The sequence below is a fragment of the Hyposmocoma kahamanoa genome, unplaced genomic scaffold, assembly GCF_003589595.1.
Source record: "Hyposmocoma kahamanoa isolate Upper Pololo Valley unplaced genomic scaffold, ASM358959v1 192, whole genome shotgun sequence".
In the NCBI taxonomy this organism is placed as follows: domain Eukaryota; kingdom Metazoa; phylum Arthropoda; class Insecta; order Lepidoptera; family Cosmopterigidae; genus Hyposmocoma; species Hyposmocoma kahamanoa.
The window spans coordinates 4,075,278-4,102,026 of NW_020653719.1; the positions used below are offsets into that span (position 1 = coordinate 4,075,278).

The following is a 26,749-nucleotide window of genomic DNA, read 5'->3' on the forward strand; positions in this document are numbered from 1 at the left end:
ACCGACCAAATGTGAGAAAAAATCCTGTTAATTTTATGATGGCGATCGGAAAGGTTTATTATGTGTATTAAAGGTTATTTATGGTTAGTTTGAAAAAATATATACGATTTAGATCTAAAAAAATTGTTTCATTTCATTTGTGTAACCATCGCGAAAACTTAGGTTAGGTTAGTCTTTAGAGACTCGATACTATCTTAAAATAATGTTCTTTTTTCGTACTTGGACGTTTCATTTCTCAAATGAGGCAAGTAACTTTAAAAGTCTTTGAATGTAGTATTTTTCACTTTTTAAAATAGAATAGTGTCTCTGAGACAAAATATTCTACTGTAATATTTAAAGTTATTTCCTTCCATGTTTAATGGCCATGGGCATGCTGTATATTAAAACATGTATACGGGTTTTCTTAAATCGTCGGTTTTTTTCTGGAAAGGATGTAAGTGACTTTTTGAAAAATTTTTCAGAGGGACATGTTTTTGGTTTTAACGACTGTTTTTCAATTAATTTTTAGTGTTTTAATTAAGTTTTAGTGTTCAAATTGAATTTAAAACTGGACGTAAATATTTTACAACAGTCGCTTACGCCCTTTCTACAAAACGCCGATGATATCCTTGTAATGGAAAAAAATGTGTTTAAAATGGTATTCAAAAATATATTCAAATACTCAATTTTTTTAAATTTAAATAAATTTATGTAATTAGAAGAGAAGTGAGAAGATAGATTTAATAAAAAGAATGAAGAATTACTCTTTGAAGATGTTAGTATTTTACAATAATTATTTAAATATATTCTTAGTGGAAAAAACTCGAAAAGGCTAAGCGGATCATTTTCACGGATTTTTGCCATTCAAATCAACAGAAACTGTATAATGACAAGGGAATCGACGTACACTATTATTTTACTAAATTTCAAAGAAGTTGTAGCGCATCGCAGCAGTCGCTACAGATCTCTTTTGTATATATATTATAGTCTTTTTAAGTTTTAGTTTTTTATTTAAAATCTAAATTTAAATGTGATTGTTTTTGGCGCCCTTTCTTTACTATTGTTTCTCTTTTTGGATTGATAGCACGATAGATAGATTTATAGTACGTGTTTTGTAATAAATTAATAAACTACATAGTAAGTACATTTACTTGGGTCTTGCTTACCCTTTGTTAGCACCCACCCGAACCCATTGATATAGTCCGCTGCAGAAGTAATATACATGGATAGGAATCACTGATGCAACAGAAATGTCGTAATGGACATAGATGTCGAAAGTAAATTTTAGCGGAAACTGTAACAGTTTTGATGCGGATGCGGAAGCGAAAGTGCAAGTACTATAAAGATCTCAACAAAATTGTTCCAAACAGGACTTGTTTTTGTTTTCATAAATTTCACTAACACAACACAAAACCACTAACTAAAAAATCGTAATGAAACCTGCACATAGAAGAAGGTTCACAACCAGAGATGGGCAAGCATCCGGGTTTTAAACATTTTAGTCGGGTTAAAACCCATTAACGCCCAAAACGAGGGCAAAAACTAATTATAAATAAATATTTGTAAATCGAGTTTTGTTCCAATGTTCATTACATTTGAACAAAATTATGTGATATTTTACAAAATGTTTATTGCTTTTTTACATATTTTGCTTTTCTAATGAATTGATTGGCTTGAAAATCGCATTGAAATTAATCGATACAAAAACTCGTTATCGTTATAGGTACACTTGAATCGATTTTGATAAAATTTTATCGTAATGTGCATCCCTACTGGCAACTGAGAATCCACAGCATTGCAAAGTATTGCGCGGAGTCTTTTATCGTCTAAAAATATTTTTTTACATCGAAATTTTTAATAAGTATATAATAAATATGAATATAATAATATAAATATAAATATGAATAATAACAAATTCGTATTATTTTATGCGTATAATGTTTCCGCCCACGAGTTTGGTCAAAAATGGTTTAAAACCCTAATACCTGGGCGGGTTGATTGGGCTTTAACCCACTTCCCATCTCTGTTCATAACCCTTGCAAAACGTGGGAAGTCTCCAACATTCCATAAAATCATAACGGTGTAATATATTTTTAATAAATATATATTAAGTGTCAATACAGTGACCTTTAATACCCGACTTCAAAAAAAGGAGGAAGTTCTCAATTCGATTGTAAGATTTTTTTGTATTTATGTTTGGCGATAACGGCATTTGTGAACCGATTTTGATGATTCTTTTTTTGTAGGAAAAAGGATACCTCAATAGTGGTCACATTTAAATTTGATGAAAATATTCCATGATGAATGACTTATGAGGTCGGTTTATTAGTACTCTCTACTGAGATTATTTACGTTACATTTAAATTACCTGTTGCTGAATTTATAAATTCGCCCGTAATACTTTCATTACTTGATTAGAAAATTTATCAAAATCTAAGCTTCGGGGTTAAACTACTTTTACGAAAACGCCAGAAAATAATTAATGAGAAACACTTCCGGTAAAACGTCACTTCAAGTATTAAACCGAAACTACTAAACTTTTAGTTAATGACCTTATTGTTGCATTTACTATGTTCTGATATACAGGCTTTCAAAAAATAATTACCCTTATGCCTAAAGTATTAAGATCAATTTTTTCATTGCAATAGCGAACAGATGACCAGAAAAAATTTAATCAATTCAATTTATATTAAGGTGGTTTCCCTCGGTTTATGATTTTAAGGATCACCTCCCACGAGTTCAAACCCGCACACCAAGGCAAGAGGCTCGTCTGTTGTCATGCAGACGTGTCGTATCGGTACATGGATGCATAGCGAAAAATAGGCCCAACCGGTGCACGGTGATGGGTTGTCATACTGTCATTTGTTCATTATTATCATGAAATGAGCAGTGTCGATGTGTGGCTGTCGGCTATGTAGGCAATACGCAAAATCTGGGGCTTAGACTTAGTACTAAATAATAGTAATATAATTGGTGTAATATATAATGTAACATAAATAAATTATAAGTTCATTTGACATTAAATATATAATGTAATGAACATAAATAATTGTGTAATTTGCAAATATGAGTCTCGCCTATATTAAAAGCGTTTTATTGAATCGTCTGTACTGGTGGTATTAAATTGAGTAACCCACAATAATGAAAACTTAATTAAATATTTTCAACATATCCAACCGAAAGCAACTTATTTATTTTGCCTCTGTAAATAACTGAATAGTGAACTAAATGAGTAATTAAATTAATTAACGTGAAAACGGAAGTGAATTCGTTTACCAAATTTCAGGTTTAATTCGAAAAAGTATTAATTTATTAAGTAAACAAGTTACACTCAAATGCAAAATCATTAAACACTAACAGCCTTACAAATAAAAAACAACTAAACATCCCTTACCAATATTTAGTTAAGCATTATTTAAGATTTTAAGCACTATTTAACTTATTTATTTATTTATTTATTTATTGCATATCACACATGAAGCTTACAGGTAGTACTTACAATATAGGGCAGTTAATATGTGACGCCCTGCAAGAGTACAGCAACTGTGGAAGACGGTCTCACATTGACATTATTAATACAGCAATTTAATTCATTTATATACAATACAATTTATACGTTATGAGTTATAATTAAAATATTAGAACTAAATAATCATTTTATCAATTCGTCAAACGATAAACATCTTTCTAATTGTATTAAATAACATATGTCAATTAAACATTAATTTTCTATTACCTATAAAAAAAATTAAAACACTGCTTAGTTACGTAATGTTTAATGAAGAAAAAATAATTACCACGGCAATATTAGAAGATTAAACCATTAAAAATAGCTATAGAAAGCAAAAAAAAAATTGCTGTTAGATGGCTGTCATTTGACATTTCGAGCGATAATCTAAAAATTTAACAACACTAAATTGAAGACAGTAATGTGACCATTACTGCTTGGCGGTAGAAATAGGTAAGGTGGCAGTACTTCCTTGGACGAGCTCTTTCACGAGCTCTTCACTTTTTTTTATATCCGAAACAAATAAAATGTGGAATGTAAAAGTTTCGATGTTTGTACTCATGAATACAATCCTTTAGTGCCAACTATTTTGTATGAATAAATGAAATGAAGAAGTATGACTGGAGTGCAAGATCTGAGGAGGACAATTTACGGAACAGTTACGGAATAGAAAAGCGTTGCGGTGTGGAAGAAGATGTACCTAGTGACAAAGGCAGAATTAGGGACACTTAGATGGTTTGGACTTGTAGAGGGAATGAATTAAATAAGATTGACAACACAATTTATAAGGCGAGGCTGAGCAAGCAAGTTGGTAAGGCCGACCAAAGCGAACTTACTATGACCAAGTTGAAGACGGCCTAAAGAAAGACCAAGTTAAGAGTACCCTTAACCAACGATCATGTTTTTATACATATAAATATTACACATCACATACGTTGCTCTGAATCCAAAGTAAGTAGCTTAAGCACTTGTGTTATGGAAATCGGAAACAACAATAACGGCACCACAAGCACTCATACCGAAGATATTATATTTTATGCAAAATTTTTCTACATTGACCCGGCCGAGGATCGAACTCGGGATCTCATTCATAACGTCACCATGAAAACCGTGTACAAGCCACTCAACCACTGAGATCGTCAAAATATGTATATGAAAGCATGCGTGTTGTTGAGACGAATGATGTGTGTCAGGATCGTAGCTTGGGGAAGGCTATCTCTGTATATTCCGATAGAAAATGGCGTGAAAATAAATTTAAAACAATTTTATAAAATATTATTTTCAATTAATGTGTATTTATTCATTCCAAAAAGAAATACAATTGAAAATCAGAAACAATTAAAATAATCCATAAATGTTTCTTTTTGTAATAATCGTAACAAGAGAAATGTATCTGAATGAGTTAAACTGTCAAAGAAGAATAAAATTGAAAGTTTTGGCCCCGAGAGGACGACAAACATAATGCCTCACTCGTGAACGGTTGTTACAAAGTTTCCATAAATTTACGAGCATAAAGGACTTGTATCAACTCACGTCTCACTAATCGTAATCTAGATATTAATAAACCGTCTATTTAAAGGAAACCCGAAGCATCGGAAGAAAATTTTCCAAATCCCCATGAAGTAAGAAGGATATTGGCAAATATATCAAATCGATCAAAGGACTATCAATCAAATATACCTATCATAAAGTTTATTATCGAGAGATTAATGTGCTTGCGCTGATCAATGCGAGCCGACTCCTATTAGCAGGCGTTGAGGGGAATCTCGAGATCGAGTCACCGAAAACATCAATCATTGGTAAATGGTACAGCCAACGACTGAAAATAGAAACGTTCCAATTTTCAAATCTCAAACGATCTGTGTCATATTTTGAAACAATTAGACAGTGGTAATTTTTCAACGAGAAAGATAAAGTTAAAGTCAAATAATCATTTATTCCATAGGTAAAATAAATTTACATTTGAAAACGTCACTTATCACTATCTGACTTCCCTGAGAAGAACGAGTAAGAAACTCTAGGTATTGCTCTTTTCAAATAAACTTAAATGCTATGGAATACACTTTGAATCAAATTTGTGTGGAATATAGAGCCATGTCGCTTTCTCGTACACTTTTACCTAAAACGTAGGCTTCAATTTTCTAAAATGATTTTTCAGTTAAAATATTTTTAATGCAGGTTTTAAACTTAGGAAATGAAAATCTTGACATAATGGTCCGGAATCTTAGTTCCCCATAAAAATGTCGTTTACGTAAACAGTCAGTCAGTTGCCAATTTTCTATTAAATTTTGTAATAACTCATTAATTTTATTGTTGATAATTTACGTAATTTAAAACGGTGTAAGGTGGGCTAGAGCTCGTATGATGTTAGCAAAGTATAAAAAAATATACAGTCAAAAGATTTCTTTTTTCCAAACAATAGATTGAGTTTAAATTTACAGCAAACAACGTACATACATATAATTACACCTGTCTCTAACCAGCAGCTACGCTCCTGATAAAACTCCTTCGACTCCTCTACTTCCACCAATCTCTTCATACATGCCCATTTATTCTAGATACTTTTAAAGACATCCTCAATCTGATGGAGATATGTCCACCGAGATATTCCTCTCCCATGCTTCCATCCACATTCGCCTCATACATTTCTGCCGCCAACCTACAAATTTCATTTGTTCATTTCAATTCAATCTTTCTACACGACCAAACCTTCGAAGCATCCCACTTTTTATCTTGTTATCTACATCATACAAACAATAATAATTTATAAAAAACATGAAAGCGTAATTCGTATTTATTTGTCGTGTAAATAAGCTCAAAATAAAGCTCTCCAATTTACTATGGTAGGTATAATATTCATATCATATGGAATATAGAGTTATGTTCGATCGGCGTCAGGTTTCATTAATAGCGAAGCACTTGTACCGTAACGTTTCTTCGCCGCTGGGATATAAGTAAGATTTACGTCGTCTACGGAGACGCCTTGAACGACAAATGTACGCCTTGTTCCCTTCGTATTTGTTACCTTACGTCGTTTGTTACTCTTTTACGACTATTTGTTTGCGCCTTATTGATGTGAGTAGGTATCCCAACGTGCACAGTAGCGTGTGTAAGACGTGATACTTATATGTATAGTTTGCGTAGTTGTCGTCAAAAGGAACTGAACCAAATGTTTTAGAACCATTTTAGTAGCAGTAGAGCTCCTTGTGAAAGAGTTCGTCCAGGGAAGTACTGCCACCTTACCTATGTCTACCGCCGAGCAGTAATGTCAGCATTATGCGTGTTCCAGTTTTGAAGTGTAATTGTGCTGGTGAATCACAGGCACGACTTTACGATTTAAAGCTCTGAGTGGCACTGCAACTGTTATGGACAGGCGTGTAGCTTACCATCAGGCACACCATTTCTTCGTCTCATCACTTGATATTATAAAAAAAAGGAAAAAACCCACTATACTGACTGACGCCATGGAGTTTTATAATAAAAATGCTTTAATCACATTCCGCCCGCTTACCGACAATTCAAAGTCAGCCTCAGTTTGAAATGTCAAACCACACTTTCGAAAACTATTATTGGACTCTTGAAATTGAAACACAACGAATGGATTTTGAAATACGTTGGATTTGGCGTTTCACTCTGAACGACAGGCTGAATTTGAAGTTAGACTGTTACCCTGTGTGCACACGACACGAATTTCGCCGCGCGGCCTCCGCTCGGCGGACGATGTTGCTCGTGTCGTGGGCACGGGCCCTTAGGGTGCATTTATTCGACACGAATTTCATGGCACCCACCCCGCGCGGTCGCAGAGCGGAGTTCGCGTTGCCGCCGCGCAGTGACCGCGTGCGTCTAACTGTCATGGCAAAATACGCTCTATTTGTTTAGCTTTTACGTTTTAATTTAAATGAGCGTTCCGGGCACGCGGGCTAGACTGGCTGAATTTCATCTACGCGACGGCCCGCGAGACGACCGCGTGACGGCCAGGCGGAGACCTGGCGACGGCCGCGCGGTAATTAAATAAATAGAATTCAGATTCGCCATGCACATGAAGGCGTGGTAACTGGGCCGTCGCCGCGCGGCGGCCTCGCGAAAACTTTCTTCTTGTGTAACTGGGCGCTCAGGCCCTGGCAGTTTCCCAGTTATATTCGTATCAAGTTTTATTACACTACCTGCTGCTTATTAAGAACTGTACTGTAACTTATAATTGTGAGCTTTTTATATGTACAGGGCATTTTTTTGCAAAAATTATCACTAGGGCTCCAAGTCCGTTAATTTTCTTAAAACCATTGGTCATTGTAACTCCTATGAGACTTCACTGAGATTAAATTGCAATTTTATTATAATAATAATTGTTGTTCTGCTAACATCTAGTTGCAATGGCAGTCGAGTCTCAATAGAATTGTCAGTGGAGCTACAGTGATGACATTCACTATTCAATCATTAACCATCGATGTTGTCTTACGAAAACTATCATGAAAATTACTATGTATATCTATGTATACATCTCTTATTTTTATCTCGCTTAATCAATAATTTAGTCTTCAAATTAAATATAAGTATATAGTATAAGAAGTCTTGTCACGAGGGTTTCGCGTAATTAAATAGGAGGGTCGGTCCACATTAATTTTATTGTAGAAAAATAAAATGTACAGGAAGGAAAAAGAACAGGTAAAGTAAAGGCGTAAATGCTATAACAAAACAAAAGGAACTTACCCCAAAAGAGTCTGTATTTCTAGAAATACCAATTTTTAAGCAGTTCAGTACCATCGACTCGCTGTCCAAGAGCAGAATACAAAAAAATTAGCCCGATGACAAGCAATTGACAAAGACAAAGGTATAAAATCCTACCATTCTGACACTCCATCGACACAACTGAAATGATTTTACAAGTTAGCCTGTAATAACGGTACGCGTGTAACCGTATCGACACATGCAATTAGCATTATACGCTTTAGTTTAAAAACAATTATTTCAAAGAAATCATGCAAATCTACAGTAAGCATAATGCCTGAAAGAAAGCATAACAAACATTCCATTAAAGCTACTTTATAGCTGTAATATGAACTGAAAGCGAAGGCGTGCATTAATTCACATATTATGTACACGTTTTCATATTCCCTGTAACCCGTTCGTAGGCTGCTTAGGGGAAGCAAATATTTGAGAATTTAATGAAAATCTACAACCAAGGCACAGTTTTCAAGGTGCTGAAACATACTACGAGAGTGTTTTTTATTCTTTGTCAACTCGTCATTGTGACAAAATGATTAATCCTTTTGGCTATTTAGTTTAAATTCTTTCTTCTTTTTCTTTCCTTTTAGTGTAAATTTAAAAAATGGAACACTATTCGAACTATTTATTAGTATGTTAATTTCTAAGATGAAATTATTTTCATTTGAAATTTTACAAATGTATTTGTAGCACAAAAGCAATGCATGAGAGAAATTAGTGGAATTTCACGGTACGAAACATGCAGACCCTTGTTTCCGAACCTTAGTTTGTTTACCACTGCCATCATTAATATATATGCGAAATTTGTATCATTGTACGAATACACACATATTTGTTTAAGAAAGCCAGTGATATGAATAGTAGATTCTGCAGAAACCCAAATAGACTTGTACGTACCAGTGTTCCTGTGACTGCTAAACACAGCAAAAGTGGTTTGAAATATATGTGGACATGTAAATAGAATACCACTTAAGATTATCAGATGTAGGTTTATTTAAAACGAACTTATACAATGGTTAAATGAAAATAATTTACTTCTTTGACATTAATTAAATATATTACAAAATAGGCTTATCTGATCCCTTAAAACCGATCCTCTGGGGCATCCGATTTATTTTAAAATATTTTCTATTCCCATCGGATCTCCAATGCCCCTGCATCAAAAATAAATATTAATATTTTATTCCCTAATACCCTGGTACTCACAAGTTTATTTTTGGTAGGTACTGTGGTACAGTCAACAAGACAATGTATTTGAGGGTTGTGCTGTATTTCATTTAGTTTCTTAAAAATTAACAACGTTAACTGTACTAACTTATATGATTGCATTAACTTTGATTTCAAAACTTCTTTTTCACTGGACTGTACTTACCTTAGAAATACAGTGAGGGGATCTTGCAAAAAAACAAAAAAATGGGAGTTGCAAAGTATAGAGGGGATCAGTTGCAATTGAAAATTGGTGGTGGATCAGTTTTGGGGATCAGATGGGAATAAGTCACAAAAAGTAAAATGTAAAAGACCTTGGCATAATTTTTCTTTGTAAATTATAAATTGTGATATTCTTATTCTAGTAGTAGTAGTCAATTAATTTTTATAACATTTACATGCTATTCAATTTATGCAAAACATGTTTATACTGGCACTGTTTTTTTATTACAATCTGTGTGTTTGTTTTTTAAATTTATGTGAGTCTACAAACAGGAGACACAATCAAAACTTGTTACTACTTTTTTATACTAAGTATTAATAATTATGTCACCAGCACCGTTACTCACTAACTACTACAAAAAACTTATTTTAATACTACAAAAAACTAAAATCTTTTGTTATTATAGATGTACCAGAATCTGACACTTCGACAAATTTAAATTTGTAGTGAGCAACATCAACATATGTAGTAGAAAAAATGTACTAGATGGATACTTCATATATTTTAATTGTCCAGAATTGATCTATCCTTGTACATGTTTTAAGATCTGTATAAATTTTATTTCTGACACGTTTTAAAATTAAACAAAAATATATCAGTTACATTGTAGGTGTTAGATTTATATACGTTTGCAGTTGGAAGTAACTCGCATTTACGCCATTCACCTTTTTTTGCCAATCATTTTCTATACACTGTAGTCTTGTCGACCAGCACCAGTACCAACAAAAATTGCATAGATGCATTGATTTGGCTTTGTTAAATAGTAATAAAGTAATCGGCAAGATTTGAGAACCGCTTCTAAGTCGTGAATTGTGACTTAGATGCACCTAATTAGTAGCTGATTTTGCGATAAACATTATTACAATGTTTTTTGCTTAAGATTCAAGCGGATTCTTAGTAAGCAGCCATTTGACACAAGTAATATTGTTGTTCTTTTCCATTCTTTCCGTGAAGGAAAAGGCAAAGGTTTGACACCATACAGCCAAGTCCTCTGTGAGAAGTTAAAATTCCCAGGTGAAAGTCGTTCAATTTTTGTAATATGTATTTAATGCCATGAAATTCGAATACACCTTTACCATGTTTTATACAAACACTTAAACGAATTATTAAAATCTCAAACTACAAAGACGCACATTTCTCGAATCTTATTTCAACGCTTTGGCAATTTGAACTAGCGACCTAGTTAATTTTTCTCTTACACTTCCAAGTAATATAGGTAGGAACCTAAATGAATCACGTCGGCAGAGGGGAACAGTTGTGCGATAAAATTTATATATCGCCTAACTTCTGTTATGATTTAACGAACTGAATTCACCCTGAATTCATCTCTTCTGGTTAATTATTGCATTTCATCTTTTGTAAATGTAACAATAAGGAGGAAATGAAGGCGCTGTTCAAAATACGAATGTTTGTTATTCTTCTTAGGAAAAGCAAATGTGAAATTAAATTATCCAGGTTTCTTTCGACTTTATAAAAGAATTTTATTTATTCCTTTCATATTTTTCAATTTATGTGACTTTCAGGAAACTCATTGCCATCAAAGTTCTTTCAGTATGTTTTGTTTGAAAATCCCTGAATGCATTATTGTGGGTAGCAAGTTTAATGATAATTCTGCCGTCCTTGTCATAACTAACGCACGTCGAGTATATAACCAGAAATAGAGACGAAATAAGGGCCATATGTTCCTGGTAACAGCGATACAGCTCTTATAAATATCAACTCTCGTTTGCACTGAAATATAGACAGGCCAACTACTGACCTGTGTACGTCTCGGTATATTCCAAAAAATATTCTGTATTTATACCGAATACCGTGCTTTTCAATTCAGTGGTGTGGGAACACAGCAAAACATCTAATTACAAAACAAACAGAATCACATTTCATCGGTAATTAAATATTAAATATGTAATATTGCAATTTTCGTCCATTATAGCAAAGCTCAAGTAACTGGACGATTTGAAGTGAAACAGTTGACGACACACATTGACGACACCCGTCAATTGTTTCGAATTCGGACTGCCCAATCGGAGCGCAGTTGTCACAGTAATGATACGGCAGAATAGTTTTCAAATTAAATGACATTTCGTCTCTATTTCTGGTTATATACTCGATGCTAACCTAACGCATTAGCGTTTCGGTAACTTCGAGCACCTAAACTTTTATTGCCACCTAAAAAGTCACAATTGGCATTATTTTAGGTTGTTAGCAGAAAAAAAGTATGTATATTTTATTATGTGTAGATAATATCATAGTTATTTATAATTTTCGATCGTATCTGTTTTTATTTGTCATGTTAGATAGAACACTTTATAGGACTCAAATACATACAAATTGAATACAACATAAATACATTATACAACATTTTTTGTCATAGTAGTGAAATAGTGCCGACTCAGCATATGTGTATTTCAGTGAGAATTAACGAAAGCTACTAAATCTAGAAGTTACTTGTAATGAAAGATCTAATAAACGCCTAGGATGGAAATTGTTCATTAAAATAATAAATATATTAAAGTGTGAATAGTGCATCTAAAGTAATCTATTCAATATGTAAGTGCATGTGCGGATTTGAATATATAAGTGTAACTGTAAGTGAAAATTAGATTGTGAATATGTTTTAGTGTCCAACCCGAAGTCAATTAATGTTATGCACCCATTATGCACCATTGTTATTTATTCTGAACTCCACTCTCCGGTTGACTGGTAGAGAATGCTTAATGTCATTAAGTCCGCCATTTGTTTGTGTGCAACAAAGTTTAAACATATAAAAATCAGTACAATCACTGATAACAATAAAACTGAACCTAAATAAGAACCCATTAACGGGAGTTATAGATCTCGTTTCGCTCGCTGATCCAATATATATACCTCATCTGAATGTCGCTGAAATTCGCTAAAAATGTCAATTACGTTAATTATGATAATGTGGGCACAATAGTGCCAGGTATGTGTAATTAAAACAAGTATCATAGGAGAAAGAAAAAGAAAGAAGACAAACAGAATAACAAATCATTAAACATGTTCCGTTTGCCTGTCTAGATGCTCCAGTATGCGTACACTCGTCTCCGCAAGTACTAGGCGCGCAGATCGACGAGGTGCTGCGTGTACGCTGCTCAGTCACTGCCAACCCGCCTGAAGTCAACTTTTTCTGGCAGTTCAACAACAGCGGTGAGAGTCTCGATGTCTCACCTGCTAAGTTCGGTAAGTGGTGTTATCAAAACTTTACAAATTCCGTCTATAAATCCTATTATCTTCTGAAATGAAGCGGATTCGTTCCCGTGTAACCGTTTTTTTTTTCAACCAGTTTGTTTATTATAGACTAAGCAGAATGTTGTCAAATGAATGAAATACAATAGACCGATGAAATCTAACGCGACATCTCCAAATCACGAGTATCTACACCTGTAAATTACTTACATATAATGTTCTCAAAGTTAGTGTCATTAATTTATAATAATAAACGGCTTGTATGTATAAATAAACTACAAAAAGACAAATATAACTAAATATAATTTTCAGCCAAAGACAATATCATAGATAGCTTTAATCTTAAGATATCAAGTCATTACGTGTCGTATCGTGTATACCCGAGCGCATTATCCGCTCCGTATCCTTTTAAAACCTTTTAAAAACCAAATTTTATTTAAGGAGTGTTTCGACGTAGCACTTGAAGTAAGCTTTTACAGCGTAATTTTTGGTCTTTGGTCTTTCAAAATTATTTTTTTCATTTGTAAATGTTTCAAGCTTCCAGCAAGTATTATAAATTTCCGCCACATGTCAAATCCCTTCTTGGTAGCGACATCTGGCGATTCATGTCTATACTACTAATAGTACGGTGTGTAGCAATTACTGGATCTTATTGTTTTGGTCCTCGCCACGTATGCTAGATGGCGCTATTTAATTCTTTATTTAATTTCTCTCTTACTTATAAAATATTCTTAGCTGCCTGATAATAAATGGTTTAATTGTAACACTCGTCCAGACATTAATATCCCTTTTCTTCTTTCATTAAAAACTATGCAAGACGGTAGAATATTCTGAAAACACAGCGAGTAGTTTATGCAGATAAGTTTGTGCCTAGAACAAAAGTTTAAATTCATTTAGCTTTGTTAACCGACTTCGTTATTTCGTGTGGTAATAAGCAAAGTTGAAAACTTTCACTGAATTTATCAACGGAATATATTAAGTACGAAATATTTTTGCACGACATAATAATGTACGGACAACGGCACATCAGACTACACATTTTCGTTCGAAAATCGCCTCCAGTGCAACGGAACAAGATACGTCAATGTGTAGCTTGATATGCTGGTGTGTGTACATGCACACAACTCGAACTTTTGTCTATTGTTATATTTGCAAATGTAAGTGGTACAAATAATTAACTCCAAAGTAGACGTAGTAGGGTTCCACCTTTATGTCGTGGATATATACTTAATTTTTAAAAGCTTAAATAATTTTAAAAGACGAGACGACCCTGTAGAGGTTCACATATTCACATATAATTAGATATTTTACTGGGGTGATAAAAAATTAGTTTAACTTGATTATTTATTAACAACATGAACAGGCGAATAAAATGATAAAATAAAATTAAATTATCCAGCACTCGTCAGCATCGCGGGCAAGCGGACGTTTCAATACGAAACGTGCCTATTGACCACGTTCAATAATAATTACTATTATTATTTCAAACTCAGGTACAGCAAACGGCAGCACGAGCGAATTGAGCTACAGGCCACAAAGTGAGCGCGACTATGGAGCTCTGAGTTGTCGTGGAACAAATTCTGTAGGGCGGCAGGCCGAACCTTGCATATTCCAGATTGTTCCTGCTGGTAAGTGGTTTTAAAAATAAGTTTCAAACTATAAGCATCCACTGCTATAACTGCAAAAATATGCGACTAGAGCAATTTACAGTGTCTATGAGAGAAAAGTTTAAAGAGATTAACATTCTTACACTAACGTCACAGGACATTTATGAAAATATTATTTATGTTAAGAAAAATATTTTTTTTAATAAAAAATAGTGACAGACATAACTTTACTACGAGGAATAAAAATAAAATTAGCTGTTCTTGACAGTCGTCTTCATAAAGTCTCAGATTCTCTTAAAGAGCAATGCATACGCTTCTATAATAACATTCCGATTGATATTCAAAATTTGCCATTTGCGAGGTCTAAAACTATTGTGAAACAAAAACTTTACACTAAAGGTTGTTTACAACTTCTGCGTACTTGGATGTCAAAGGCTTGGCAGTGACCCGTTTAGCTCTTTCAGACATTCTCGATCTAAGATGTTTAAATAAATATTATAATGATCAATGTATTCAAATGTATATTTACAAAGAGTAACCCCTAGAGTTTCTTGCTCATTCTTCTCAGGGAAATCTGCCTTACGAATGAGTAGTAGAGTTTAATCAGTATGACGATTTCAAGTGTAATTTGCTTACCTATGAAGTAAAGATTATTTAACTTTGACTTAACTAGACTAGGCTCTAGTCCACCACGCCTACCCATTACTATATAGAGACTTCTCATGATTTCGAAACTTTTTGTGTTTCTCCGACTTCTTAATTTCGCCTTTAAATCTAATGACAAACAACTAAGCTGCACGTGACTCGAAAAGAGTCATTGTTGCAGGATTCCGATGGGAATTGAACCTAACTCCTTCTAACAGGTAGCAAGCGTTCTATCAACTTACACTTTAACATTTATTGTTCCGTATATTGTATCGTCGCAAACTAATTCGGCAGCCTTGCGTGTTATATTAATGATATTGTTATTTGTTACAAAACCAGCTCACAGTGGCAATAATATTATTACGTGAAGGAAGACCCTGTCCCTTCCGATCGTTCCCGCTAATAAGTATTGACATTATTATATTAGAGAAACAAAAAGCTACGTGAGCAAATTGAGCATTAAAGCAGACGTGACTAACAGAGTTCTTTATTGTTCTGGAATCACAGACAAGTTAATCTTGAATAAGCTAAATTTTACCTATCGGTTACATGGGGACATCATATCATCATAAAAAAAACTGATTTGTTATGTATAGAAAATTCATCCTTCGCCCAATAAATATTCTACACCAACATTTTCAAAAAACAGACTCAATGGTACCTCAAACTGTTTTCCTGTATCTGCTATGGCTTTAGATTTCTCCATATAGTCCCAGTTACAAAATACTGTTCAAATGCCGATTGTTTTCAACAACAAACATTCGGAAAATCACATTTTCAATGTTCGTACTTTCGATCTTTTGAGCAATCGGCATTTGAATCTATTGATGGAAAGATCGTTGGACTTACTCATTTTAATACATAATAGATGAAACGTCTTTATCTCTAAACATAATGATACTTAAAAATTCTTTCAACGTAACGACCGTCGTTGTCGACTGCCTAGTTAATATTTCATTCTCCTCATTGGTACTAAAAAAATCTATGGAGTAGAAGAACGAAAGTTAGCGACATAACTCAAAGGATTAGCAAGTTGAAGTAGCAGTGGGCAGGGCACATAGCACGTAGAACTGACAGCCGTTGAGGCAGAAAGGTTCTTGAATGGAGACAACGAACCTACTACCTAGATGGACGGATGATCTGGTACGGGCGACGGGTAACTGATGGATGCACGTCGCTTCCGACCGGCTAGTCTGGCAATCTTTGGGGAAGGCCTATGTTCAGCAGTAGACGTCTTCCGGCTGATATAAAGTACAGGCAACGGAACATCAGACTACACATTTTTGTTCGAAAATCGCCTCCAATGCAAGGAACAAGATACGTCAATGTGTAGCTTGATGTGCTGGCGTGTGTACAAAGACCGCAACTTTAGTACATCTAACTATAGGATACTTATTACACTTATACAAAATTTAGCACATAGATAAAAGAGCAATCAAAAAGCCTCACCAAAATCCACAAACCAAATATTCCCTTTAGATTTAAAAACCCTAAAAGAAGCAAGCCAAAATGAATATCCAATAAAAACAATAATAATGGCGCATGCATACATTTGTATCAACAACATGGCCCCCTCGCGTTTTATAATTTCGGCCTGCGGCTTTTAGTCCAACACGCCAAACCTCATAACTCTCGTTTTGTGGATCTAAAGCGGCTGGAAGCACAATAATCTTACTTCGAGATCAGTGAACATTAAATTGTTGTTGTTCCATCACTGCTCTGCTTTTACTTGTGGAATGTATCGTAGAAACAATAGACAATTGAATCAAATACGAGTGAAGGCAGGCAGACGTTATTCATTTTCAGCTGTGAGTGGCGTAGTTCCATAAGTATACATTTCAAAAGCGCAAACCGCAACGCGTTGTTTGCGAAATTTATTTAACAGTTGCAGCCATGCAGTTAACCACTGGAAAGTGTGGTCGGCTGCGGAAACGAGCACTGTTAGAGACGCGCATAGTAGCTGTTCTGTAGATTGTTTATTCTTATCTCGTTACTAAGTTTACCGCCGAGGATGCCTGTCAGCCCCAAGCGCCTACCAGACGCTCCTAACATGCATTTTTTATCCACTCTTAGAGTTCTCAGTGAAACGAAAGCAAAGAATTCTTATAAATTTTAAATGAACTCATCAATTCTCACCAACACACGCTGGTAAAATCTAGTGTAACTTTATTTAGGTACTTTTAGTAATTCTCTGCACAGACAAAACTTTATTTTGCCGATTGAACGAGATCTGAATTAATAATCAATATTCGTTTTGTGCCATTTGTTTTAATGTAAAATTAACGTACCGTAGTTTTTAATTGTTTTAAAATAATAAAATACAAGTTTATTACTTTGCACCGCACAAAACTTTCCAGTCTTTTAGACTATGAAGAGATACAAACTGCACTTGTAGAACTCTTCTAACTCGTTATTGTAGTTCTATGACACTGCTGTGGGAAATACGAGTTAGCCGAAGCGAGATGCACCGAAGTACGCCCAAGCAAGGAATGTTTTATAACCTCGCAGTTTGTTACAATATAGAACACATTAAATTATCACCCTCTGCCATAAGTCGGGTCGAAATTAGTGACTTTAGCTGTGCACTTAATTTCCATTTCAACGCACGCACCTCGTGCGATATAATTCGTTAGCTTACGTTGAGTGATTTATATATGTCGCGAATACGTTAAGGCACCTAATAGGAACATTGTAAATTAACATTGAAAACAGTTATATTTCAGTTTCAACTTCACTTTACAATAACGTTCGTAATATAAACAAGATGCTAGTTATGAACCGCCTTCCAGATGCTGAAAAACAATAAAAAGGAACGCGTATAAATCATCATTATATGTAATGCCCGGGAGGGACGAGACGGTCAGGGATTTTTAGGTGACGAAAAGTAACATACCATAAATATATGTCATTAAAATTGAAACCCCAATGATAATGGTCGTAGGTGCAAAATAAAGATGCAGTATGCTTAGGGATGCCGAATACCGGAATGCCTCAGCAGCCTTGGGGATGCTCCGGCAGCCTTGGAGATGCATCGGTAGCCTTTGGGATGCTTCAGAATACCGCACGCACGCACGGCAAGACGGATCTGAAGAGAGACTAGGCGCGAACACAACGTCGCGACGGAATGCTTCGGCATGCATAACGACGGTTAGGCATGCTTAAGGATGCCTCGTCGTACCTAAGGATACCGCGCTTTAATTGCCGTTAGTGTGCGCTTGCATGTAGAGACGCCGTAGGATCCCCTTGCCGAGCCATCCCGTCAATGAGCGCTAGGTCTAAGACTCATTTCTGTCTCTATAAAAAAATTACAATCTATTTATTGTGTAACGTTTATTTTTAATTTGCATTAGCGTCTGAATGGTTACCGAAATTTGTTTAAAAATAAGTAACGTTGTTCAAAGTATGATACACAGCTAAAGCCACTGCAACTGACAAGCTCACCGTCGTAAGCCCGTAATCTTGTTAAATGAAGTTCCTAATACCCGTCAAAAGATCCCAGCTAGGCTTGAAATAATAACACATGTACGTGCACTTATATATTGCTTAAAATTTAGGGAGACAAGTTTCAAAGTGAACATTTTATGTATTTATAATATTTTTAGTATGTGCTAGATTAACTCTTTACTTTACTTCTCAGTGTACAGTGAATCCTTTGGTTTATAATTCAAAATTTGGTTTAAAATTTAAACACATATGCATATTACACACACATGTATATATTTTAACAGCACGACCAACAGCTCCACGAAATTGCTCACTTCAAGCCAGCAACCACAGCACTGACAGCGTATCATGGTTGCGTGTACGCTGCGTCGCAGGCTACGACGGCGGATTGCCTCAAACTTTTCAGCTGGAAGCCCTGGATCCTGTTACTGGGAGAACTAGATTCAACGGCAATGTTAATGAGACTGGTAAGATTTTAATCTTTTGTTTAGACAAAGCAAAACCATCCTAGAGTCCTACACATACAGTCCAATTAATGGAATCTCGTTATTGTTGACTAGCATAAACTTAATAAGGTATTAGATATTACGGCACTCTCTACACTAAGTGTGAGGGAAGACGAGCGCAAATTTATGAGTTGTGAGTCGCGAAGTTTGAGTTGCGTAGTTGGCGCTGCATTCGGTTTCATATAAAAAGTACGATTTGTTTCACACGACGACGCAAAATGAGTTATCTGTCGACTCACGGGCGTAATGAGGACTGACTTTCGGTCGCATCTTGCGACGGGCTGGCGTGTGTGGAGGTAGGGGTGAGGGAATGGGTCACTTTGGTATAGGATACGCGTGAGTATAAACGTTTCTTGCGATGATGTTCGATACGGAAATTAAAATATAAATAATAGAAGAACTTTCTTGATTATTATTATTAGTTTTTCCTCTGGACTGATTGGCTTGTCTCGTATTTGTACCGATCTGACTTAGTAATAAAAGGTTTTACTAGGCTTAACAATTCTTGAAAAACATTTATTGGCATGTGGTAGTACTAAACAAACTGCCCATACTTTAATCGTTTCATATCGAGTGGATGTACCCAGCTTCTTATTCTTTTTCTAACATCGTCTGGTAATGCTTCATAAATGCATTCTATTTTTAAAGGATCCATTACACTATATCGTGAACACCCCGTATAAACGCTTAAAAGCAACTGAATCAAATACGTTCGAGGTGGAATATTTTCTTCAAATTTAAATGGGACCACTACTGAGGTACCCTCTTTCCAACAAAAAAGAATCATCAAAATCGGTTTTCAAAATCGATCATCGCGTAACATACATACATACATACATACAAAAAAACATACAGTCGAATTGATAATCAACGAAGATGTTAAATGCCTCAGAAACGAAATTCCTTATCGCCCTCAATCACTAGAGGTGAATAATTTTCACTTTGTGATTCAGGTTCAGATTAAGGCGTACTGGTTAACGAGCAATGAACGACCATAACCCCTACACTATAGTTTATATATTCATAGTAAATAGCTAAATACTTTTTAACGCTATACATAGACCAATACTACACTATTTACAGGGGAAATTTGTAATGCCACCTGGAGGGAAAGTACTCTAAATACTGGATATATAAATTTTTACTTATAGGAAACATTCCTTTATTTTTTAAAAGAAATAAAACTGCATTCATAGATTTTTGAAAATTTCTGGCAACACGCGGGAATCGAACCCGCTTTAATCTGAAAAAAACACACCGTGCACTTTTATTGCATCGATCGATAGGGTTAATTATAAGAATAAAATCTGTCTCACAAAATTAAATGAAAAAAAAAACCATGAAATCTTAACGTATTTTCATAAAACGAAAAAAATGGTAATCTAACGAAATTGTTGCTCGAAATGAGCTTCATTTTCTTGGATACGTAAATTTAATCTTTTAACCAATTAATTCATTTTCAGTAACTTTTAATAACGTGTTGTGATGAATTGTATTACAAATTGTGTTCTGAACCTCAGCCTTCAGCTCGTATACACTCGCATAGGATTTCTTCAGTCTTTATGAGTCCTTAATCATAATTTGGGGTCAAAGGTTTTTTTTCACTATTTCTTAATATGGCTGCCATATAAGTGTTTTTTTCGTTAAATATAGCTGCCGAAAGAGACTCGCTCTGTTTCAGCTGAAAATTGTCATGTGGAGGCCTCTAGAGTACCGGACGGAACGGAGTACCGGACAATAATTTGTGCTCGAAATTGGTTTTTCGCCATTTTCAAATAGGCCGCCTTACAAGCGTTTGTTGGCAGTAGAAAAAAAAATTGTTCTGATTCCTTCAAAAATTGTAATGTCTAGGAGTGCTTGATAATAATTTGTGATCAACATTAGTTTGTCGCCATTTTTCAATATGGCTGCCTTACAAACGTTTTTTAGCGGTTGACAAAATTTTGGGTGTTTAATAATAATTTGCAGTCAAAATTTACTTTTTGCCGTTTATCAATATAGCCGCCATTAAAGAGCTATGTTAATTTTTTTCATAAGTCATAAGTGCCGAGGCCTTAGGCCGAGGTCTAGCGGAGGGCGAAGCCTGAAGCGTCCGCACGCCACTTTACGTAGGTATACGGGGACTAGATTTCACAATTATTCAAAATGTAAGGCATACTTCCCGATGTGCTGGAAATAATATCTTATTTACTTATAAAACTTGTAGCGTCGTTGTATCTCGACCGTCTGTCTGTTAGATTGTTTTTTATTGGAAGCTATGCCAAAAAGAGAAGTATTTAGGGAAAAAATGCCAAACAATCACTTCAAATTTCTGGTCTCAAACTAGGGAATTTCCTGTACTATGAGTACCAGAGTAACGATAATTCTGAAGGCAATACCCAGAATACCCTGACCAGGACCAACTTAAAAACGTTTTTTTCATAAATTGACGTTTTTTTCATATACGTTTCATAGAAACGTATATATACTCTATTCTTATATTGGTATGTAAGAAAAAAAAGCAAGTAATATATTATTTTAATATTGAACCATTGGAATGCAATTAAGGTGCAAACATTACGGTCTTGAATTGGAAAGATTGTAGTGATATCGATCAATAAAATAATAAGGGATCGAATCTGGAACCTCCTCATCAAGCGCCCATAGTACTAATCACTGTGCCACCGAAGAGCATAAGCACACCCCGTAATCTGAAAGTGACCACGCGCCGCAGGCCGAGCGCGACCCCACCGTAGGTATAGGACTCGTATATCTTCTTCTATAAATAGTAATAAAAAATAAACATTATTTTGAAGCAAAAACGAATAGTTAAACCATAGATGTGTGAACGGTACTTAAAACTAAAGAAAAAAATCTAATTAACCGGGATGTGAATTCGCGACTACAGGCTCCGCAAGTAGACTGTGCCTACTGGGCCACATCATTACTACTAAATAGTTTGTAGTGGATACTTACCTTAAATCTGTTCAATGAGATGCCAAATATATCCGTGTTACACAATGTATTATTGTATAAAGATATCGAACGAGAAAAATAACTGTCTCGTATAATTAAAATAATTACTATTATAATTCTTACGGAGTCGTGGTGATACGAAAATGTTTGATGAAACAAGTGAGCAATTCCACCGTATACTAAATTTACCATGCAACGTACGTTTACCTCTTTAGTTTCTCACAAAAATGGACGCAGTAAATCGCAAACTTGTATTGTACGTTTTCTTGCCGTGGAAGTTGTTTACAATTAATGACTAACTGAGATTATATTATATACATAGGTAATTAACCTTTTTGTTACCCCCATTATAATTAATTGAAAAATTAAATATTTTATATTATATTTCCAATATTTCCCAATATTTCCTTCTAGATGGTCTGGTGGTCTTCAAATTAGATCTGTCGCAGCTGTCTTCGATCGGGGACTCAGAAGGCGCTACCTTCAATCTGCTGATCTATGCCAAAAACCTAAAAGGAGAATCCGAAAAGACTTTGCTTGAAAATATTGCATTCAACGACGCCGCTAGAAGGACAGGTACAACAGCTGTTTCGTTACTCGTACATCATTTAGGTGATTAATAGGTGTTATCAAGAAGGTAACTCGGTACAGAATATCATGAAGCAAACCGAAAGTTGCTATTCGAAGACGGATTATGTAATGAACGATAAGTTACTATTAAGCGTGACAGAGAGCGGGTGCGGATCGGGCGCGTGTCGAGTTGGGAGCACGGCGGGTCTGATTCCGTGTATTTGTATGGACGACAACGCACCACACGTGGACGCGAGACGATAACACAGGGCGCCCACGCTTGCTGTGTTATCGTCCACTTAAATACACGGAATTAAACCTGTCGTGCTCGCGACCGGACACGCGCCTTGCACCCGCTCTTGTCACCCATTAAATACTCCCTAATATAATTCAAAATTATGACACGAAAGATACTACAATTCGTAGTACAACATTATTTTCATAGAAACGTATATGTACTCTATTCTTTTATTGGTATGTAAGAAAGAAAATAATATATTATTTTAATATTGAACCATAGGAATGCAATTAAGGTACAAACATTACGGTCTTGAATTGGAAAGATTGTAGTGATATCGATCACTAAAAGCAAAGTTAGAAATAGTTTCATTGGACTTCCATTAGAATCGGTCGGTCAAAATTAGTTGGAAATAGTAGGGGTGTTGATTGATCCTCAAGTTACTTTGGGTTAGCCTGACCGAATGTGAAATGCACTTACAATAGAAACGAATGAAATTGAATCCAATGTCTGATGGTAAAACACATTTAACTGCAAAATATTCGTCAGTACAAAAAAAAAATTATAAAACGATCCTATTTATTATACCATCCCCAAATAGGCTGTGAATTGTACAAAATTGAGACTGGAGTTTATCCATTCTCCTACTTAAAAATTCTTTCCGAGGACTTCTAGGCTCATTATTCTAGAATTATAATTTTAAAGCTTTCACTTAGCGGCATAATTATCTTTTTTCCCCTAAAAACAAAGTTGAATGTTGAACACGAAAATGTGGAAAACGAACAGAAACGTTTCATGAAATCCCGAGTAAGTAGATAATGTAATTTAAACTATGCTAATTAAAAACATTTTCACGCAGAGTCAAATAATAAGAATGATAATATAGAATTCCAAGATCTTAAAATTACAGACACCTGACTCTAACAACCAAATATTGGTGGTTTAATCACTATTAAAACTCATAGCGGCACGTGGGCCGCCGGCTGCCTACAATAATTCAACTACGGCAGGCCACTAAGTATTTTCGAATGTTAAGTATCAAGCAATATGGGCTGCCAGCTGGCTACAAAAGTTCAACTGCAGCAGGCTACTATTTATTTTCGAATTTTACCCAGCAAGCTATGTCTCTAAGAACCAAACATAGGTGGTTTAATCATTATTAACACTCTCAACGCCACGTGAGCCGCCGGCGTACCACAATTGGGCACCACAAAAAAAAAACAAATATTATTTTTTTAAGCTGGAAATGCGGTGTGGGTAATTATCATGTTAGTTTTCTTCATCTAATTTTATATAGAGATATATTTATATTTTCTCGAATACTTAAGTAATAAAAATTGCCACAGAAATTAGGTACAGAGAATTAACTTGAAAATTACCTGTGTCCTTTATCTTAACTAAACTATCCAAAATACAGATGGAAAAACTTCAATGGGCGGAGTGACACTAGGTGTAATGGTGGCGATAATTTTGGCTGCTACGGTAGCCGCTGGTGGCATTGCACTCGCAGCTTTATGTGCCCGGCGTCGTCGCTCCCAGCCACCTCATAAGCATCCTCCTGGTGACGTCTTGGAGTTCAGCGACGGTGGTCGAAGATATGTCGTTGCATACACTATCAAACCTTCACCGGAACTGAAGACACCTGATCCACAGCCCGACATTTTAAATCCACCTGGTAAGCAAACGGGACAAAAAACATAAAAGACGTCTTTTTTAAATTCTGTAACAGAGACCTATTTAACTTCGGTTTTAGTTGTTTTGGAATCGTACATATGTGATTTTTGATAACTCTTTAATAAAAAAAGAACCGATCTCAAAACTTTATTTTATCCGCTTTCGCTGTGTTTCGTTGCCGCGACCAACAATTGAAACGCAGATGGAAATTTTGTTAAAATGAATCATATGAGCCCAAATATAAAATAGCTGCTTTACACCATAGAGGAATTCCTTTCATCAGTCTGCCATATCCATCATCAGATCAACTCTAGGACACCATAACATTTTATTTTCACTAGAACTACATCGAAAAGTGGGTGAAATCCAATAAACCGAATTCATCCTCTAATTCACCCTTAGCGGCGGAATATTTTCTATAAATTTGAATGGAACTACAACTGAGGTACCTCCTTTCCAACGAAAAAAGAATCATCGAAATGGGTTCATAAAGTCTGAGTAATCGCGTAAAATACACACAAAAAAATACATTCGAATTGAGAACTTCCTCTTTTTTAAATATATAATAAATATTAGACAACATCACCTACGTTGCTCTGATCCTAAAGTAAATAACTGCAGCACCCACCCACATACAAGACAATATAAAAAAGTTAATTTCTTTTGCGTTGACCCGGCGAACCTCGGAGATGGCGACACCCTAAAAAACCGGTGTGCCAGCCATCGACCATCGAGGTCGTCATTTTTTGAAGTCGGTATGAAATAATTTGACTTAATTTCTTCAGATGCTGAGAGTCAAAATGTTCCTCCTAACATCGAAGAAGACGAATGGCCTAACATACAAGAAGTCCGTGGTATGGAATTAATCTAATATCTGCACCAGCATTTTAATATCCAATAATTTTTACGTACTTAAATAAGATTTTGCGACCATTTTTGGCATTCGCAAAACATAAACTTCTATTACTTTTTTTATAACAAAATGTGCCACACAATCATATTATTATTGTATGATATAAAAAATTAATGAAAATAATATATTTCTAGGAGACTGGGGAAAGACTGGAGCTGTCTTCTCAGCCGAAGATTTAGCATTGCTAGATTCTGCTGGCAGACCACAGGTAAGTAGTTAGCTTTTAGTGATGCCACATGACACTCTCATTTGAATATATTTATCAATATATATACTATTTAACTGTATGTGCAGGAGGCGGGCGGCGTTTTTTACATTTTTGTTATTGTGTATTGGTCAAGTGCATTCTCCTCTCAAAGCCTAGTTAAAAGTTTGTAAAAGAAATGTTTTCGTCCACAGCTCACTTCTGAGGCTGACATGCTGACCAGCAGCGGGCAAGAAGATGTTCTCAATCAGAACACGGCTCAGCTAGCTGTAACCAATAACTTTAGGCCTAGCTTCGTAGTCAATAGCCCCACTTTGGGAAGCCCTAACTTTGTATGTCCCAATGGCAACGTGGGCTCTCCATTTGGAAGTCAGACTATGACCCTTACTGGACCAACCCTGAGTTCGGGGAGTATTGCAACGTCGACTCTTCATAGAAAAGGTAAAGGCAATGCTCGGAGAAGAGAACATGTCCTTGCGGAAAACTTGCCTGGACCTGAAAGTTGTGTGTAAAAAAGTGACTTTAGGGTTGAAAACTTTATTGCCGACGAATGATGATATGATAATGGTTGCTTTTGTTCTGCAACTCGTTTTGCTAATTAACTTGTTTTGAATTTGTAAGTATATTAAATATTTATTTTGCCAGACATAAAATGTTTTCGCGTGACAATATTTCTTTCTAAATATATGTAGACCAATAAATAATATTACGTTTTATGTTATTATTAATGAAGAAAATTTTAACCTCCTTAGGCTCAATATATTTTGCGGCGAAACGAAATGGAAGTGAATTTTTATAACGATATTGTACATAGCATAATGAACTTTATGGTCAATTGTGTAATGTACAAAGTAGATACGAGCCAAATTCTTCCGCGGAATGCGCGACCATTCTCGAGTATACTGGCATGTGCTACAATATCGTCACAAAAATTCGCTTCCATACCGTTACGCCGCAATATAAATTGAGCCTTAGTAAATAGTACTCTGCGTAAATTAAGTGTTACTTCTCGCCATTGTCGAATTGAATATTTTGCTCAAAACTACATTTTAATCTCGATAAAAAAAGTGGAATTTTTATTCGTCGATATTATCATAGACAATGTGTTTTGGCATCAGTAAAATTCTTAAATAAACAAAATATTAAA

The 26,749-nt window shown here is 35.2% G+C and overlaps 1 protein-coding gene across 1 annotated transcript in view; it reads left to right on the top strand.

The window, feature by feature from the left end:
* LOC113226655 (neural cell adhesion molecule 1-like) overlaps positions 1-26,344 on the top strand; it is a 136,522-nt gene extending 110,178 nt beyond the window's left edge. Inside the window, exons 11-18 of the mRNA XM_026459375.1 lie at positions 12,678-12,839; positions 14,339-14,473; positions 18,826-19,008; positions 22,417-22,578; positions 24,228-24,485; positions 25,270-25,338; positions 25,532-25,605; positions 25,797-26,344. Of these exons, the coding sequence (XP_026315160.1) occupies positions 12,678-12,839; positions 14,339-14,473; positions 18,826-19,008; positions 22,417-22,578; positions 24,228-24,485; positions 25,270-25,338; positions 25,532-25,605; positions 25,797-26,114 (1,361 nt within the window). The 3' untranslated portion in view covers positions 26,115-26,344. The remainder of the gene's footprint in view (positions 1-12,677; positions 12,840-14,338; positions 14,474-18,825; positions 19,009-22,416; positions 22,579-24,227; positions 24,486-25,269; positions 25,339-25,531; positions 25,606-25,796) is intronic.
* Positions 26,345-26,749: the final 405 nt, after the last annotated feature.